Genomic DNA, 17,285 nt, shown 5'->3' with positions numbered 1-17,285 from the left:
AAATAATTATGCTACCTTGGACAATAAGACTAAATGGGACGCCAGCACTGGCATAATCCTAGTCGGAGCTAGCAATGGATGTACCTTCTACGGAAACTGCGGTCTCTGTGTCAACTGTCATTCTCTCCCGGTTTTATCACAGGAAGCAAGCAGTTTTCTTATGAATTCAGCATATCCTTACGAAGCACCATTGCAGATGTTGGCATGCGGTCTGGCCGCAGACATAAGAATGTAGAGTATGTAAAACAAATCGTCACCCCAACTCATTTATTCCCCGTACATGCCATTCACTTAATCACCGGCTCTTACGACTGTGTCGACTTCAGGTGACCTAATGCAGTGTACCGAGCGTTGTTTTGAGGCGAACTTTGGGGACATTAGTAATTTTGTGAATACTGTACATCCAAATTTTCTAGGACATTGTCAGTACAATGGGACTCTAAGGACACAAGATAAAACGAGGCTGTTTCACAAGAAAGTGGTTTTTGCCAAACCCCGTGTTGCACCACCTTTAAGGGGCTCGACGTTTGGCACTTACCGTGGTTTAGAACAGCCTTTCTCCACCGATACTCTGCAGTAATGCAAACAGTAGCGGCATGGAGAACATTTCATCGAAATGTGTCTAAACGTAACGTGTCATTATTTATAGACCAAGCAAACCGAAAGTTGTAAGGTTGCTTTCGCGGAATTACGCAAAACAAATATCTTCAGAACTTTCTTTGAACGCTGGAAATTTCCCAGTCACGCTTAGACAGATCACAGGTGACGCATACGTACCTCAGACCGCAGTGTCAAGAAACAAGTTGCCGAGGAAGATCGCAAATAAGCTTACCGCTAACGCAACTCCTAGACTAAGACAGTTCATCGAAAGGTAGGAATACCTCTTAGAAATTTTAATTTCACATTAGTTTGCTGTATTAGCATGTCTACAGTCGTTGTATGGTCGCCTTAATTTCGGTAGCCTGCACAGCTTATTAATTCTTATGAACTCTTTGTTTTGAGACGATTATTATTGTATATATTTTTGTGAAGAGCTTTGAGTTAGTATTTGATGGTGTGGTAAAGCGCTACATAAATTAACCTATTATTTTTTATGTTTGCTTAACACAAATTCTAGCTGTATCATGCAGTTACGTATTGTATTGTATAATTACATAAAGAATGTATTGTATAATTATACAATGTATTGACTTGATTATGGAATGAAATGTATAGCTATAGAATGTATAACTATATCTAAAGAAGGAAATTTGTATAAAAATTCCCCTCTTGGCTCCTTTTATACACGTGCAAACGCTGCTTGTAGAATGAAGTAAACAGTCCTGCCGTAGTGGTAAGTGCAGCCTAGTCCCATAGCGTAGTAATGAAATGAGGACTTGTCACCGAAGCAGACCTTAGAATGTGACACATGTTCATTTTAATAAAGTTCGTTTGTATAGCGCCTTATATCCCTGCTCTATGTACAAGTTCAAGACAATTTACAATAATAATATTTACAGCACAGTCTAGTACTCTAGTTCACATATTTCTTCTGGGGCACTGGTCAGGGTTAGGACTGAATACAATGTTGTAAGAACCCTCCGCAGGCTCTGGGACACTTTAATAGCCTGCAGGAGGGTATGGATTAGTAGATACTGTTTACAACGGCTGTGAGAAGCCCGTAGTTGTTTACAGGGTGCCTGGTGTTGTTGACACCAAAAAGTTTTAAAAGTTTCTTATACCGGCATTAGTGAAATTAGCTTATATTGTGTGGCTAAGGGGGGCGCGCGGACGTACCTTTGTTCGTCAGGGAGGCGTCACTAGTAAAAGGTTGAGAACCACTGGTCTAGACATTTCAGCTATGTTTACTCATTTCTATAATTTACTCTTTCTCCGCAGATGCAGATATTCATTAAATACCTGACTGGCCAGACATTCACACTGTTCGTGGAGCCTTCGGACACCGTGGACAAACTAAAAGCCATGATACAGGCGAAAGACAGGGACAATATAGACCCCAAGCACCAGCGCCTCCTGTACGCGGGTAGGCAACTAGAGGATGGTCAGCCTCTGGAGGAATACGGCATACAAAACCTCTGCACAATCAATGTCTTGATGCGAGTTCTTGGAGGTGGGAGAAAATGCTGCTCGTAAAAATCGGTGCGGCGAAGTTTGACTCAATACAACCATCAACCATAAAAAAAAAATTGACTGACAGTTTGGATTGTCCAGCTTGTGCTTTGACTGGCATTTAGCGAACTTATGTCGAAAAGTGTGTGGAGTCTGTAAATGCCCCTGAAAGACATTCGCTGTAAATCGATCTGTGCATTGAAATGGTGAATGTAAGTTTTGCGTAATAAACACATAAAACCTCCAAGCTTACTGCGTTAAGAAGTTGAGGCCATGTATTTTTTTCTTCCTTTCATTAAAAAAAAATCAATTCTCACTGGCAAAAAGGGACACATCACAGGTGACCATCGTCAGCGATTATTGGTTTTTCTTATGGCAATCGATTCGTGTACTCTGAGCAGACAACGTATGCGCACCCAACACTAATCTGGATGTATATAAATAATCTTGGGTCACGTGCAGAAGTCAGACCTGGGGAACAGATTAGATCCCAGAGTACATTATTTCGACCTGCCCGATATGCGCAACTACAGAAACCACTTAACTGAGAGAACGATGGATTTTTTTTTAATTTTTTTTTTTTTTTGAGGCCACCGTCTAATTGTGATACGACCAACCATTATCAATCGAACGTCGAAGAACAGGAAAGCAGCAAACAGTTTTTTTTAAATTTTTGCTTAATTTTAAAAAAAACAACTCTTTCTTACACCCAAGAACTTTTTCTAAAAGTGATATCTAGAAAAGCATACACATCCTTCCAAATCGAGAATCCGGTAATTCTTATGCCAGTTATGGACCAAAGATTTGGAAATCTCACAATAATAATAATAAACGTGTGATTTATTTATATACCGCATACTCAGCACTTGAGACAAGAACGAGACATGGACAACAAACGAAGGACAGACCGAAGGATAAACAACGGTAGTGATGACTGATAAAAGATTACTAGTAAAAGCAAAACACATATAGAAAACACAAAGAGGAATCTGGTAACAATAACTAAGGTTATCATGATTCTGCCGAGGAAAATGATCGAGTAGGTGGTGGATATGAACGAGGAGAGTTCCATCTTTACTGCTGCACAGTAACTAAAAAGCCTATAACTTAACAGGAATAGTTAGAATACGGCCATCAAAGAGCATATATTACTTGTCTGGCTGGATAGACCTATAAAGACGAGACCGAATTATCCGAAAAGATTACTATTAGAATTGTAAATAACATGAAATTTTCAGAATCGGGTCTGTCACGGCACGGATGGTTCGAACAACACACTCGTACGAGACAAAAGCGCGTTCTTTGAACACGCAACAAAACGATTTTATGGGGCTGCCCAAATCATGTTAATTTCGTTATATAGTGGCTCAGGACTTTACAGACTACGACACAAATACTTATTTGTAAACAACTTACCTCACACAGCATTAAAAGGCTTAAAAGGCGACGAAAACCTAACATTATATGCAATGATTATATCTGGGGTACTCCCCACGATAATTCTTAGCATAATCAAATCTTGCGATAAAAGCATGAATATTTTACGCTCCTTGTACTCTCTCATACTGTTCGGCAATAAGATTTCAGTTCTAATGTTCCGTTTTGTCTTATAACCGCTTTAGCAGTAGTTACACTAGTCAGTTCATTGTCATCCTTCGCATCCCCAGCCAACTAGAATCAAATAACACAATTAGTAATGTACACTTCACCTAGAATCGGTTGATTCTTCCCCGAGAGAGGGGGGTAAGAAAATCTTTGGTCGCTCCGCGTAACTATAAAGCTTTACACACTGGCCGTGTTCCGGGTTCACCATACACTTCGTGTCACGGTTAACCTTTCCCCTTGACGTTCACATTCATTCTCCCATACATTCTATCTACACTTGCAATCGTAAGTCTAAAAGGAGTTAAAATTATCAGGCACACAGAGGTACGGACTGGTCCGTGACAGGGTCAACATAGGATTTTATATATTTTTTTAAATTGTGTGAATCTTACACAAAGCGCCCAGTTATTTCACACATCAAGTACATCAAATTATCGAGTTACTCAAGGACTTCGAGATTATACAAGTCTGTGGAAAAAGTCTTTGAGCCCACTATTTTCAACATGACAAGGTGAAAATAAAGAGTGGAGGTGTTTATTGGTCCTCGGTATTGGTTAATGCCTCTATAGGCTGTACATTCTGCCGCTTTGCCCTCCATTCAACAATACATTTACATGTTATAAACACTTAAATGTACAATAAAATTCCAGAAAATGTTTGAGGTTATTGGAAAAATTACTATTTTCTACATTTTTAACAAAATAGTTCAACATGCTCCAGTGGCTATAATGAGATCTCCCTCTCATAACCATTGCTGTTAGCCACTTCCGGTTGGGAAAAAAAAGATCACGTCTTATTATTGTGAGCCTTACGCGGTTGATTGTTAAATTTCAACATGTCTAGGAGAAGAAGGGAAAGCTATAGTGACGATGAAGATGATGGTACGTCACGCTAAACAAAAATTGATTTTACAGTTATAATGGTTTTCTGTCTTTTTAACTTAAGAATTATTAAATTAAATCGTCTAGTCAGTAAGAGATACTGTACTGAACAACCTAAACATTCGACTTTTTGTTTTCTTTGAGCTACTCATTAAAACCATGAAGTAGTTCACTGATACTCCTAAATAGTATATTGTCCTTTTTTTACTTTATCTTTATATAGTAGTTAATGTGGGATATGTTAACGTTTTTAATCGTGCTATTTATGTATTTAGTCGTGTAAAAACAGCAATAGTAGCTACCATCAAATGGTAGATCTTGTTCTCAGCACAAAATTAGTTATTGTCTATATAAATTTCAGTTATTAGGATAAAGAGACAATTGGAATATGCCATTGTAATCTGAAGTCCGATATTATAGAGGCAATCTATTTAAGTAGAAAGAGTACAAAGACATGGAACTAAATTACTTGCAAAATGGAAAGATGACTTACTCTGACTTAAGATTCCACTTTCTGAAAGGTAGGAATCAAGTAAGAATCAAGGGGATCTCATTCAAATCTTCAAGATTTTTCACAGATATGATGACTACATTTGTTATCTCCTTATAATCCTCACATTGTTCTTCGTTCTACATCTTCTCAATTATTATTATTAATTATTATTAATGTAAGCTTATAAAAATCTAGGTAAAGATGTTTTGCGCTAATGGATTGATGTAAAGCATATCTTCAAACAGAGCGTCCAAGAAAGAGAAGGACAGAGCTCATTGACATAGAAGATCGTCTGGAATCCTTAATAACAAGAGTCGGTGAAAAAGTCAGTGTCACCAGCTTTACATATTTGTTCACAGATTTATAAAAAAAAATTATATTATGCATTATATATTATGTGAGATTTTAAAAGACTTTTCCAGTTTGTTGAATACCTTATACCAGTAAGATAGCATGATGTAAGTTTTAGGTGACTTTAGTTTTAAAATCTGTTCATTGTTTTTAGTGAGTATTCTAAATGTTTTGTATTCTCATTTTTCTTATTGTATTTTTTCTTGTGTATTTTAAGTGGAAAGTTTGTATATATTAGACTACTTGTTTATATAAACTATTCTTGCAGATGGGTGCTAAAATGTTTTCACGTCTAGAACATTGTTGTTGTTAATAAAAGAATTTCTCATTATTTTCTTAGCAGCTGATTAAAATTTAATATTAACTTTTTATATAATTAAGAGCACATCATCCTTAGAAAGCAACTTAGAAGGTCTTGCAAGTGTTCTTGAAGCAGACCTGCCCAACTATAAAGTGAAGATCATGCGAATCCTTTGCCAGTGGTCAGTATTTGGGTTTTGTCACAATTTGAATTATAGTAGTTTATGATGATAGTTTTATTTTATAATTCTTATTTTGAAGTAATTTTAATAAATTGTTGCAATATTTATATTAGCCTAATTGAAAACTAATCATTCTTTTGGAAATAAGGGTTTTAGACAGCTGAAAATCACATATAAAGCATTTAAATCTTGATGGGTATTTTCTGGGTAATGACTGCTACATTTGAGTCACGTCTCAAGATCTAAACATTTTATGTGCCAGCATGTATATGTGTATCTTCAATACTGTTTTTATTGACAGTGTGGTCAACATGCCAGAAAAATTGACAGTTTACACCACGCTTGTAGGTCTTCTCAATGCAAAAAACTACACATGTGGAGGAGAGGTAAAAATAATTATGCCAAATGCTGCCTTTGGCATTTTTTGTTTTCAACTGTTGTAAATATCTCAAAATTGGAGGGAAGTCTCTTCACCTTTCAGACTTGATGGAGGCAGCTCTTTTTGTATTTTTTGTGAATTTGCTGTGTTTTTGGTGCCTGTTGTATAGGCCAGTGCTTTTTTCTTTGCACCACTGTTATGCGGGACTGCTTGACTTTTTTGTTTTCTCTGCAACTTTCAAATTTTTTGTCAACTGCCGGTCTTTTCCATCTTATGCCATAACAGTTTCTTCTGTTTTTTTCCAAGTCATCACAACTATGGACCTTATATAACTTGAAGATCACACAGAAAACTCTGCTTCAAATTTTTCATGCTGTTTTTCTCTGCTTTGTGATTGCATTGATACCAACAGTCTTCTGGTGATTTCAGCTCCGTTGGCCCAGGCATTTCTTTATCTGTTCTGCGATACAATGGCTTTCTGAACTGTAAAAACTCACAATTTTGGTCTGCATTGAGGATGTAGTACAGCAGAGCAATGATCCAGTCCTTCCACTACCATCAATGACAGCACAGCTGGATTTTAGTCTTTTCTTTGTTTTGTGTATGTGTTTTGTTTGTTTGCTGACATGTATTGGACTGTGTCTGTATGTGTGCCTTTCTCTTGTAAAGCGCATTGAGCCATCTGCTAAGTCGGGAAATGCACTGCATAAATTCCTATTATTATTATAATTATTATCTAAAAAATTGTATTTTATATCTTGAATAAAGATTTGCATATCTGTCGATTTTCAAGTTTGTTAGTTTATCAGACAGTAATTTATTTCATTAATATTTAAGTTTGTTAGATCATGATGAAAATTTTATGATCATGCCTAAGAACAGAAAAAATGTAACTCTGATAAGAGTGAAGCATGTCAATGAAATGCTCATTTTGTTTTTACTGATTTCTTCTCCACAGTTTGTTGAGATGTTGGTCAGAAATTTAAAAGAAGCTTTAAAGACAGGTTCTTGGGAGGAGGCAAGATTAATGGTATGATATTTGTTAGTACTTTTTTAAGATAAAGCAGGAAATGTTGCTTAAAATGTAGAATCACAAAGTGACTATAATTTTCATTGTTGACCTATCATAATAACTAGTCAGAGTTGGAGGTGAAATTTTATTACATTGAGTATCATTTTAAAATTTCTATTAAACAGGTACGCTTTCTTGCTGATCTTGTCAACTGTCATGTCCTTGTGGCAGCTTCAGTTCTTCAAATGTTTGACAATTTCATTGAAGTTGTTCTAGAAGATAACATTCCTCAGGTGAGGTGGCATTTCTTTTTTGTACAGTACCAAATGATGTAACTTTATAGAGATTACTTTGCTAACCATACCAGTTTCAGATGTATGCGCCTGATTGGACAGCTTTGACCAATGACCAGAGAGCAAACATATTCTGCTCTCAATCCTCACTACCCAAGCAAAACGACCATTACCATTTTACAGTATTGTCTCCATTTTGATAGAAAAGTAATTAGTACCCGGAATTCATTTCATATGTGCAGGTACGATCCGATGTATACGTGTACACTGTTTTGTCTGCTTTACCTTGGGTGAGTGGTTTTTATACATTTGAGTTGACTTTGTTTGGTTTGTGCAAAAATTGTTTTGACTTCTTCCTTGTATTAATGTAAGCTTTTGCAACTTGTATATCTATCATGTAGATATTTTGTGAACTAGATACCATTGTATTGTACCATCAGCTATTCCCACTGCTTTCTTTTCTAAAACAGGTTGGTCGAGAGTTATTTGAAAAGAAAGAAGCAGAACTCAACAAACTTCTGGAGTCAGTTGACAGTTATATTGGGTAAGAATGTCTTTTGAAATATGATTTTATACGAGCATATTAAAATATGTAAAATTAGACTTTTATGAATGTTTTCTCAAAATGTGTTAAAAATTTCAATACATGTATTGGAATGTAAAGCGAAGAGGATTTTAAAAATATTAAGACTGTGGACTATGGTTTATAATAATGTGACCAGTGTCTGATGAGGTCTTATTTTTCAGATATTGTAGAGTCATCAAATTACTTTTTAAAAATTTATCTCCTTGGTATTTTTTTAACTCCTTGGGTTCTGTCATTCATCTCTGGATTTATTTCTTCCCTCAAATAACCTTAAACTGTTTCATTGCAGCAAGAGACAGAAGATACATATGCCAGCTTTGCGGGTGTGGTCAGTTGATGTGCCACATCCACAAGAAGAGGTATGACTCAGCATGTTAATTTTTCAATCTCTCAGATCTAGATGTTGGTTATAGAAAATTATATACATAATGGAGCATTTCCTTTCCTGACAAGGCTTTGAATTTGGTAGATACACAGACTTGCAAGGTACTAGTTAGTTGCAGTTGCTTAATTATATTACCATCTGATCTTATAGAATCTGTTTGTTTGTGAAGTACCTGGACTGCCTATGGGCACAGATCTGCAACCTTCGTAGCAACAAGTGGCGAGAAAAGCAGATTGTGCGACCCTACTTGGCCTTTGATGGTGTCTTGTGTGATGCTCTGCAGCACACCTTGCCTCAGATCATCCCTCCTTCTCATAATGAGGAGATGGTCTACCCTCTCCCTCGTGTTATCTTCAGACTGTTTGATTACACAGACGTACCAGAGGTGAGTGTGCAGACTGTTTGTCTATTTCTTCTTATCGGTGTTCAGGAAAAACAAAAAAAACTAAATCAGTGTAAGAAGTTCCTGCAGACAAAGTCCTACTTCCAGAACAGGCCTGTATTCTCTAAGCAGTTTGTCCTTCTCTATATATGCAGAGTGTGATTAAGTGATCTGTTTTTCCTGGTGTTATTTAAAGATTTAAAAAAAAACAATTGTAGTGGTTTTTGTCTCTCAAATGCACACTTGTCATCATCATTATTCCCTTGTCTAAATTTCACAAACATGTCATGAAGAATTCATGCACATAGGGCTCAGTTTGTTAAGAGGATAAGGCTTAGAGAAATAACATACACACTAACCTTTATATAATTATGGGAGGCCTTCATTTTTGTCATTGATGTATTTGGTTTTTTTAGGAGACTGTGCTTCCAGGCAGCCATGCTATTGAGAGGTATTTGATCGAGGAACAGATTGATTGCATCATTCATGCAAACAATGAAGAACGCAAGGACTGGTCAGTTTTCTTTATGTCATAATAAATAAACTGATTTTTTGTAAAGTGTGTTTATGTAGCAGAAGCAGCTAGATTATGTGTTCTACTAAAAAATAGGATTCCAAACAGAAGTATTTGTATTTCATCCTTAGCTGTTGCTACTGTTATAAAGAAGCTACATTTAAGGTGAAGCTAAACTGATTTTATGATCTAAGTGTAGTACAAGAGATGTATTGCATCAAAAATAAATCATAAATTAAGCACCTATTGCCAGGCCTTATAGGTAAAAAACCAGGGAAGGTTATGGGCAAATTTTTTTCTGTTCTCTTTTAGTGCTGCTGCATTGCTTAGCTACCCAGTGAAGAACAAAATTCCTCTGAACTACATGATTGTAGAGGTGATGTTTGCCCAGCTCTTCCAGCTGCCTTGTGCCCCATACATTGAACTGTTCTATGGATCCACATTCATAGAGCTGTGCAAACTCCAGCCCAGCTCCATGCCTCAAGTTGTATCCTTTACCAGCAACTTCTGGATATCTGAAACTAGCCATTGATGATGGACAGCATTGAAAAGTAGTTATTTACTTTTTGTGATGGCTAGAATATTTCTACAAATATGAAAATTGTACATTTGTAAAACTGCTAAGAAAACATTGAAAAACAGTTTATTCTTGCAGACTTTATCATTCTGAGATTCTTACAGTACAGAATACAGCTTTCAACACTAGTTAGATAACTCTAGTTGATTCACAATTGCATTCCTTCAGATTTTGTACCGAAGGCAGTCCGGTGTGTAGTTTACTTTTGGTACTGCCACTGATTATACAGTAGTATAAATCAAGAAAACAAATAGAAAGCAGAACTGTTCTTGTCTGAAATAATTTTTGCAGGTCGTATGTATGTTTGCTTAGACAATCACAAAATGATTCTTAAGAGAATGTGTACAAGTACACTGTTGCACTGTAAATTTAAAAATATTGTTCAAAGTTAAACAACACTGATAAAAATGCACATGTTACAGTCTTGCCTTTTTTAGGAGGTTCATTTCCTTACATATTCTCAGCTTGCCCAGGCTACGGAGTTATTGTTTGAAAGACTTGACAGCATGCACACAATCTGCATAGAGAGGTACGCCTGCCATGTGGACAAGTGTCTACTGTGTACTGATAGTGGTTTTGTTAGTGGTGTAAGCCTGGTGAATGGTTGGTAGAGCTAGTATCAAAGCATAAAACATTACCATAGACACTTTTTGTAATAATAATAGATGAAGACAGTGTGCAGTCATGAATGTGTTGTATCTAGAAAATACTTTTATTATAAGATGTCGCACAATCATGCACTGATTCAGACATCAGAGGTGAATGGTCAGGTCCACCTTTCTTCTTTTTGTTGGCCAAATTATCAAAATAGAGTGCTTTTCAATCTCTGTATAACAGGCAGACACTTCTGAAATATCTGAAATTCTTTGTGATGACAAGCATGTCCTGTCAAAAGAATTTTTCCAATTCACATTGAGCCACTGATTCTGTGTACCTGCATGGGGGCTAGTAGATCGAGGCTGCCCATTGTTTCGGCCGTGGGACTTCTGAATGTTACTGTGTGTGAATGCAGCTGCCTGAACTATGAATGTATGAGTATGTTAGGTAGATATGAATATGTTGTGGTATTGTTTGTGCTTTCATATCAAGCTGGCCCTAGCCCTTTAGGATAAATAAAGTGTTGTCTGCACAGCAATATGCTACTCTTATGACTACACACACTGACACAATCTCTTTAATTTCTATTCAGTTGATTTTAAATAGTTTTTTTAGAAATTTTTTGCTATTAATGTTTCATATTTTTGGTAGGCTTGTCAACTGGTTTTCTTATCACTTGAGCAACTTCCAGTTTCGATGGAGCTGGGAAGACTGGGTAGAAGTGACAAGTATGGATAAAGAGGCACCCAAGGCCAAGTTTGTGCGGGAGGTTTTCCTCAAGTGTATGAGGTGAACATATGAACCTGATTCACATATTTTCATTTCGGACATACTGTCCCTCATTGTTAATATAGTACTTAGAGACACTCTTAAATAAAATACTTCAGATAAATAATTTTCAGGATCCTTATTATCTGAATGCTTGAGAAATTCTAGTTTTGGTGCACAGATAAGAGGTATTGTTTACACTTGTGGTTTTTTTTTTTGGAAAGCCTTTTTAAGAAGAACTTTATATTTATTTGATTCTTTTGTCAGCTGGCATAATGCTTTAGCTATAAAGCAGCCTTTTTAGACCAAATGTTTTAGATATCAACTATTTATTACAGAGATATTCTTTATAATATGCCCTGCACTGTCTCCAGGTATTGTGAAAATAGCAGAATTGATCTCTTGTATTAAAGGCAAAATTCCTCCTTATTCAATTTGTTGTTTTGAAAAATTGATATCTGAAACAGTTCCCAAAAAACTCTCTGTTTCATACAAAATAAACATATATTGAATATGTGTATATATATATATTAAACGTGTGAATGTTTAGGAAAAGAAAGTCAGCTAATGGAGGTATTATGGTTTAGCCCAACTTGTTGTTAAAACAGATCTTTCATATCAATTCTGGCATCAACAACTGTTTATTTTTATCATCTTGCTGCTCAAAAGTTCTGATAGCATCTCTTATTCCTACTCTTCATGAGAACATAAATTCTAAGGGGAAAGCTTGTTTTTTGGTCCAGGTTTTCTTACCATCAGCGAATAGTTGAAAATGTACCTGAGTCATTCTTGGAGCTTTTGCCAGAGAAGCCACATGCAGATTACAAGTATGAACAAGAACAAGGTTTGTAGTATTGCCTGCTTTAGGTTGGGTCAGATTGCCTTAATTTTTTTATTGTTCATTTATGATTAGTTGAAAAACAAAGTTTACTGGACAGATGAGCGAGAAATTCTGAACTATAATGTGTTAATAGCAATAGTTATGAATATTTTGATTGTGATTTTTGTATTTCAACAGTCAAGGACATCTTTAGACTAGGAAATATAATTGACTAGAAAAGTTGTTAACCAATAACAATGAAAGAAAAGTTAATGACTTCTTTGTTTTCAGGATCGTTGCCAGGTAAAATGGCAGCACATGCTCTGATGAATGCAATTAAGTCCAAGTGCACACCAGATGAGGCGGCCCAGATCTTGAAAGACCTGCCCAATAAGTTTCCAAATGGGGAAGAAAACGGTAGGGTTCCTAGAACTGGTTACACCTTCTGTTAGGAGTTATTTTATTAATATTTAATCATAGCTTAGTTTCTGACACCAAGTGTTTCAGCTTTCTGTCTGGTTGACTGACCAGTTTGCTAGCATTTACTGTTGTAGATTAAAGCTGAAGCTGTCCTGTCACAAACAAGGGCCTTAATCAAGAACCCAAAACATGTTCTACAAGCATTGTTGCATTGGTCGGTTTTGTTTTTGTTTTTGTTTTTTTCTGTTTTTGTTTTTGGGCGTACTTTTTTTTTTTGGGGGGGGGCGGTTATAATACTAAAATTGGAGCTTTTAATGTGCAGGATAGGTAGTATATCTGTTAATATTTCATGAAAAACATGTCTGCTTAGAATATGTGAACAACTTAGATACGCTATACTGTTTACCTGGAGCTATCTTTGTCTTTCTGCATGCATAGGAAGCTTAATTTCCTGATAATGACCTTTCTGCACACTTTTAAGGCTTTGATTTTGTGGAACATAGTCCTAGATAGGATCAAGATTTTATGTTTCCTTTTTAGGCTTGTTTACTTAAAATAAATCTAAAACTATTGCTGTATATGCCTAATATGTTGAATTGATTGCTGTTTTTGCAGACAATCCTTCCTTTAATCCATTGAAGATAGATGTATTTGTGTCAACTTTGTTATTTCTTGGGCAAAAGTCTTTCAGCCACTCCTTTGCTGCTCTTGCCAAGTGAGATTTTTTTTCTCAATTTGTTTGGTTTTTTTTGTGTGTGTGCATGCAAGTGCATGGTGAGTTGAGGGAAATAATTGAATTTGTATATGGCACATTTGTTTCTTTGTATTAGTGTGATAATAAGGGATTCCTTTATTTTTATCATTAAACTTGTAATTCATTTTTTTTCTATTGTTTTCTGGAAGATTGACAGCAAAGAATCAAGAAATAAGCAATTTGAGATAAAACTATGCAGACACAACTGAATCATTGTGTTTAGAGAATGCGCTATTACTTTATTACCCTCTCCTAAAAAAATAATAATAATAAAATAAAAAGTTTTGCTGTTGTAGATTTTACCCGAATCTAAAATCATTAGCTGAGACAGAAGAAAGCCAAATCTATTTGTTGAAAACCCTACACAGTGTGTGGGGTTCGCATCAGCAGGCAAGTTGCATTTTACTTTTAAATGGCTGCATGTTATTATTCCTGTTTTATGAAAAATTATGCAGTTATTGATTTATTTGTGGTCTTAAGAATTTTTTTGTATTCAAAACAAGTTTTAATATCAGTCCTGTTTCACTTTCTTGAAATTTTGTATTTTAAGTATTGAGTAAGAGTTTGGGTATTTTGTTTCCATTTTTTACCATCAGAGATACTATAATCAGTGAAATTACACTTAGTTGTATATAGACATTTATTTTTTATATAATGAAATCATTTTAATGTAATGAAACTTATTCATAGCTATCAGTTTCACTTTGGTATGGGTACTAAAGCTACTTTACCTTTCCTACTTAGGTATATCTGATATAGTTTTTCGTTATGTTTACTTTTGTGATTTTTCTTTAATTAGATGATGGTGGTTCTGGTGGACAAACTACTTAGAACTGAAATTGTGCAGTGTCACTCAGTGGCCATTTGGTTATTCTCAGACACTATGCAGAAAGATTTCACCAGGTTTGTCATTTCCTATGTTTCAGAGAAAATAGGATATTTGCAGCCAGTAGCTATGAAAGAGTTCAGTTAATCAGAAGCAAGAAAATAAAGTCTGGCATCCTATTTTAGCAAGCAAAGACATGAGGCTTTTGCTTAGATTTGATATTATCATTTTCCTTTTTTGCAGTTTTCACGTTTGGGAAATCTTGCACAGCACCATCAAAAAGATGACCAAACATGTGGATCAGCTACAGTCAGAAGTAGATGAAGCTCGTGATAAACTTGATGCTGCCAAAAGAAAGGTACAGCATATCTCCTCTTATTTCTATTGAACCTGCTTTTGGTCTCTCTCACTCAATATTTCTAATGTGGGGAAACCTATTATTTGATTCAGGAAGCTGATGGCATGGAAATCTTCTCTGATGAAGAGGTACCATCAGAAGAAATGATTGAAAGGTTGGAGGAAAAACTGGAAGCAGCCACTAGTCAGCAGAAGAATCTTTTTTTGATAATTTTTCAGGTTAGTTTAATCTTGAGCGCATTCATAAAATATGCAAATTATGCATAGAGTAAAAATGCTGTTGAATTGAGATAAAAGCTGAACAAGTACTTTCTGTTTGTGCAGCGATTCATTATTGTGCTAACAGAGCACTTGGCAAGATGTGAGTCAGCTGGCGTGGAATACAATACCACTTGGTATAAGTGGGTTACTGAGAGGCTGCAGCAGGTCTTCCTGCAGGTAAAAAGTAGCTTTTTTTTTGACTGGTAATTAGAAAGGATAAACCAACTACAAAAAAAACTTTGAGGATCATGCGAGAGAGAGTAAGAACTTGTATTAATGGACTGCTTGCAGACTATTTTTTTTTTTTTCAGTTGACTACTAGAATGAGGCTAGGGTGTACAAAGCTTCCGGTTTAGTCACATTCATGCTTTAGGTTCGCCGAGACTAACAGCTGAAAACTTCGCAAGAGGCTAAGCGTTAGTCTCGGCAGACAGTCCACCTATACAAGTCCGTGGTGCATGTGTGCGTGCGAAATTCTGTGTATCAAAACAAGATAACTTTAATGAGTATGGCTATGTTCATTCAAAAAAATTAAGTACCCAGCTAGACTGTTTTTATTAAATGTTTAACTTCTAATTTTAAAAAACCCAGAATAGTAATAAGAATATTGCACTATTGGTTGTTTGCGACATCTGGCTTTAAATATAACAAAGATGTTTATTATATTACTAATATTACTATTATGCTACAAGTTTTGTACTTAAATCATTGTGTCTTGCTACGAGTACCCTTCACATCATCAGTAAATGAGACATGTTGATACTGCTACTTTTTGATCTTCTTGCAGCATCACCAGTTGGTCTTCTGCTACATCAGCACACTTGAGAGCTTGCTTTTCACCTCTGATATAGACATCCATATTCTGGAAGTGTTTCAGCAGTTCTGTGCCCTTCGCTCTTGAAATAACTGTTCACTTTTCTTCTCTGGATGTGTTGCTGACTGGCAGAATCTCATGGAGATTCTTGTTATTATGGTGTTAGTTTTGACTGAATGTGCAACAGACATTTCTTATGTGGGAAGCTACTGAATCTTTAAGCAAACATGGTCTTTTGGAATCAGTAGTGGGTTAGAAACGGGACTGGTTTGACTGGTGAATGTAGCTACGGATTCATTACAGTATTTCTGTGAAACTGCAATTTATTTCTCTAGAACCAATTTGTAAGTGTAATTGTAGTAAAGCTTTCATAGAAACAAAATTGACTTGCCCCTACATAGTTTTAAGAAGAATGTAGTGTAACTCTTTGAAAACATTTTTTAAACAATTGATGAAAATTGCTACAAAGGGACTTGTTAATTTGAAAATTAAGACTTGTCCAGCTCTATTATCTATCTGTACTCACATCAGTTTATAATGATAATAAAATGCCCGATAACAAGCAGTTGAACTTGGCTCAATTCACTAAGAATCATCCTGTGTAATATTGATTTCTTCAGCATTACACGTGCAGTAATGTTTTGTCTATTGTGTGTTTTCTTAGAGTATCCTGATAAAACCATATGTTTTCAGAGAACTTCCTAAAATTATCTGTAATGAGCAGTTATTTATTGCATTTAACATGAGAACAACAACTAATACATGAGGCAGAAATGATAGAATATACATGTATTTATACAAACTTTCAAGCCACAATCATAGAATTTTTAGAGGGATTATAACTTGTTTTTACACTCTCAACTACAGTTGAACTGCTGTTATCAAATTATGAAAATGTGTATCTGCACCTTTGGTACTGATCCAAAGTTTTATTTTGGTAATCCAACCAGGCTTAGCAACTGGCTCACAACTTTATTTCAGGTATGGTGAACCAGGACATTTAGATATTGCAGACATGGTTTGTATGCAATATAAATGTACATACTGATGCACATGGACCATTTACTTGACCTTTCACTGACAATGATTAGCTTACTCTGATAATATGAAAGGTTTTCTACCAACATGACCGTATTTTACCCCCCCCCCCTTTTTAAAAATATGTTTAAACAAATAAGTAACACTGCCATTTCAAAGCAAAGGTTATGGTGGAATATCTGCTACTTAACAGAAAATGTTAATGTAAAAACAAAATTACTAGTTATTAGAAGTAAAAAGTAGAGAAATCAACAATTACAAGGATTATATCCAAAGATATTTTATAAATCTTTATCACCTAATTACCATGATTGGTTTCACTATCAAACTTGTAACAACTTCATCCAGTGTAGCAAGGATCTTGTTTATTGTATGGTGCTTTTATATACATTGCTCTATTACCAGTGACAGTATGACTGGATGCTTCAAAAGAAATCTGCATGGAATATAAAGCAGTGTCACTGGATTTTGAAAGATTGTGTGTGACCAGTTCTTACCTATTTGGGATGGGAAAGGGCAGTTGAAGGGGTTGTAGAGATGAGCTGAATTCTGTACTACTAGTCAAATGAAGTCCAGTAGCA

General features: G+C 35.6%; 1 protein-coding gene across 1 annotated transcript; it reads left to right on the top strand.

Moving 5' to 3' along the window:
* Positions 1-4,445: 4,445 nt before the first annotated feature.
* Positions 4,446-17,156, top strand: LOC112553643 (nuclear cap-binding protein subunit 1-like). The gene is made up of 23 exons (XM_025220996.1): positions 4,446-4,595; positions 5,334-5,413; positions 5,821-5,921; positions 6,223-6,307; positions 7,259-7,330; positions 7,498-7,605; positions 7,848-7,895; positions 8,076-8,149; positions 8,481-8,550; positions 8,746-8,961; positions 9,375-9,472; positions 9,785-9,959; positions 10,514-10,578; positions 11,298-11,435; positions 12,158-12,258; positions 12,526-12,651; positions 13,270-13,369; positions 13,705-13,798; positions 14,208-14,311; positions 14,478-14,592; positions 14,685-14,810; positions 14,916-15,029; positions 15,640-17,156. The coding sequence occupies exons 1-23, from the start codon at positions 4,550-4,552 to the stop codon at positions 15,751-15,753; spliced, it is 2,370 nt and encodes a 789-aa protein (XP_025076781.1). The 5' UTR covers positions 4,446-4,549; the 3' UTR covers positions 15,754-17,156.
* Positions 17,157-17,285: the final 129 nt, after the last annotated feature.

The sequence above is a fragment of the Pomacea canaliculata genome, linkage group LG13 (genome assembly GCF_003073045.1).
Source record: "Pomacea canaliculata isolate SZHN2017 linkage group LG13, ASM307304v1, whole genome shotgun sequence".
Lineage (NCBI taxonomy): Eukaryota > Metazoa > Mollusca > Gastropoda > Architaenioglossa > Ampullariidae > Pomacea > Pomacea canaliculata.
This window is presented reverse-complemented; position numbering and strand designations above follow the sequence as displayed.

Coding starts and splice junctions, on each gene's coding strand:
- LOC112553643 (XM_025220996.1), top strand. CDS start 4,550: ATGTCTAGGAGAAGAAGGGAAAGCTATAGTGACGATGAAGATGATG. Junction 6,308..7,258: donor ACTACACATGTGGAGGAGAG/GTAAAAATAATT, acceptor TCTTCTCCACAG/TTTGTTGAGATGTTGGTCAG. Junction 9,473..9,784: donor AATGAAGAACGCAAGGACTG/GTCAGTTTTCTT, acceptor GTTCTCTTTTAG/TGCTGCTGCATTGCTTAGCT.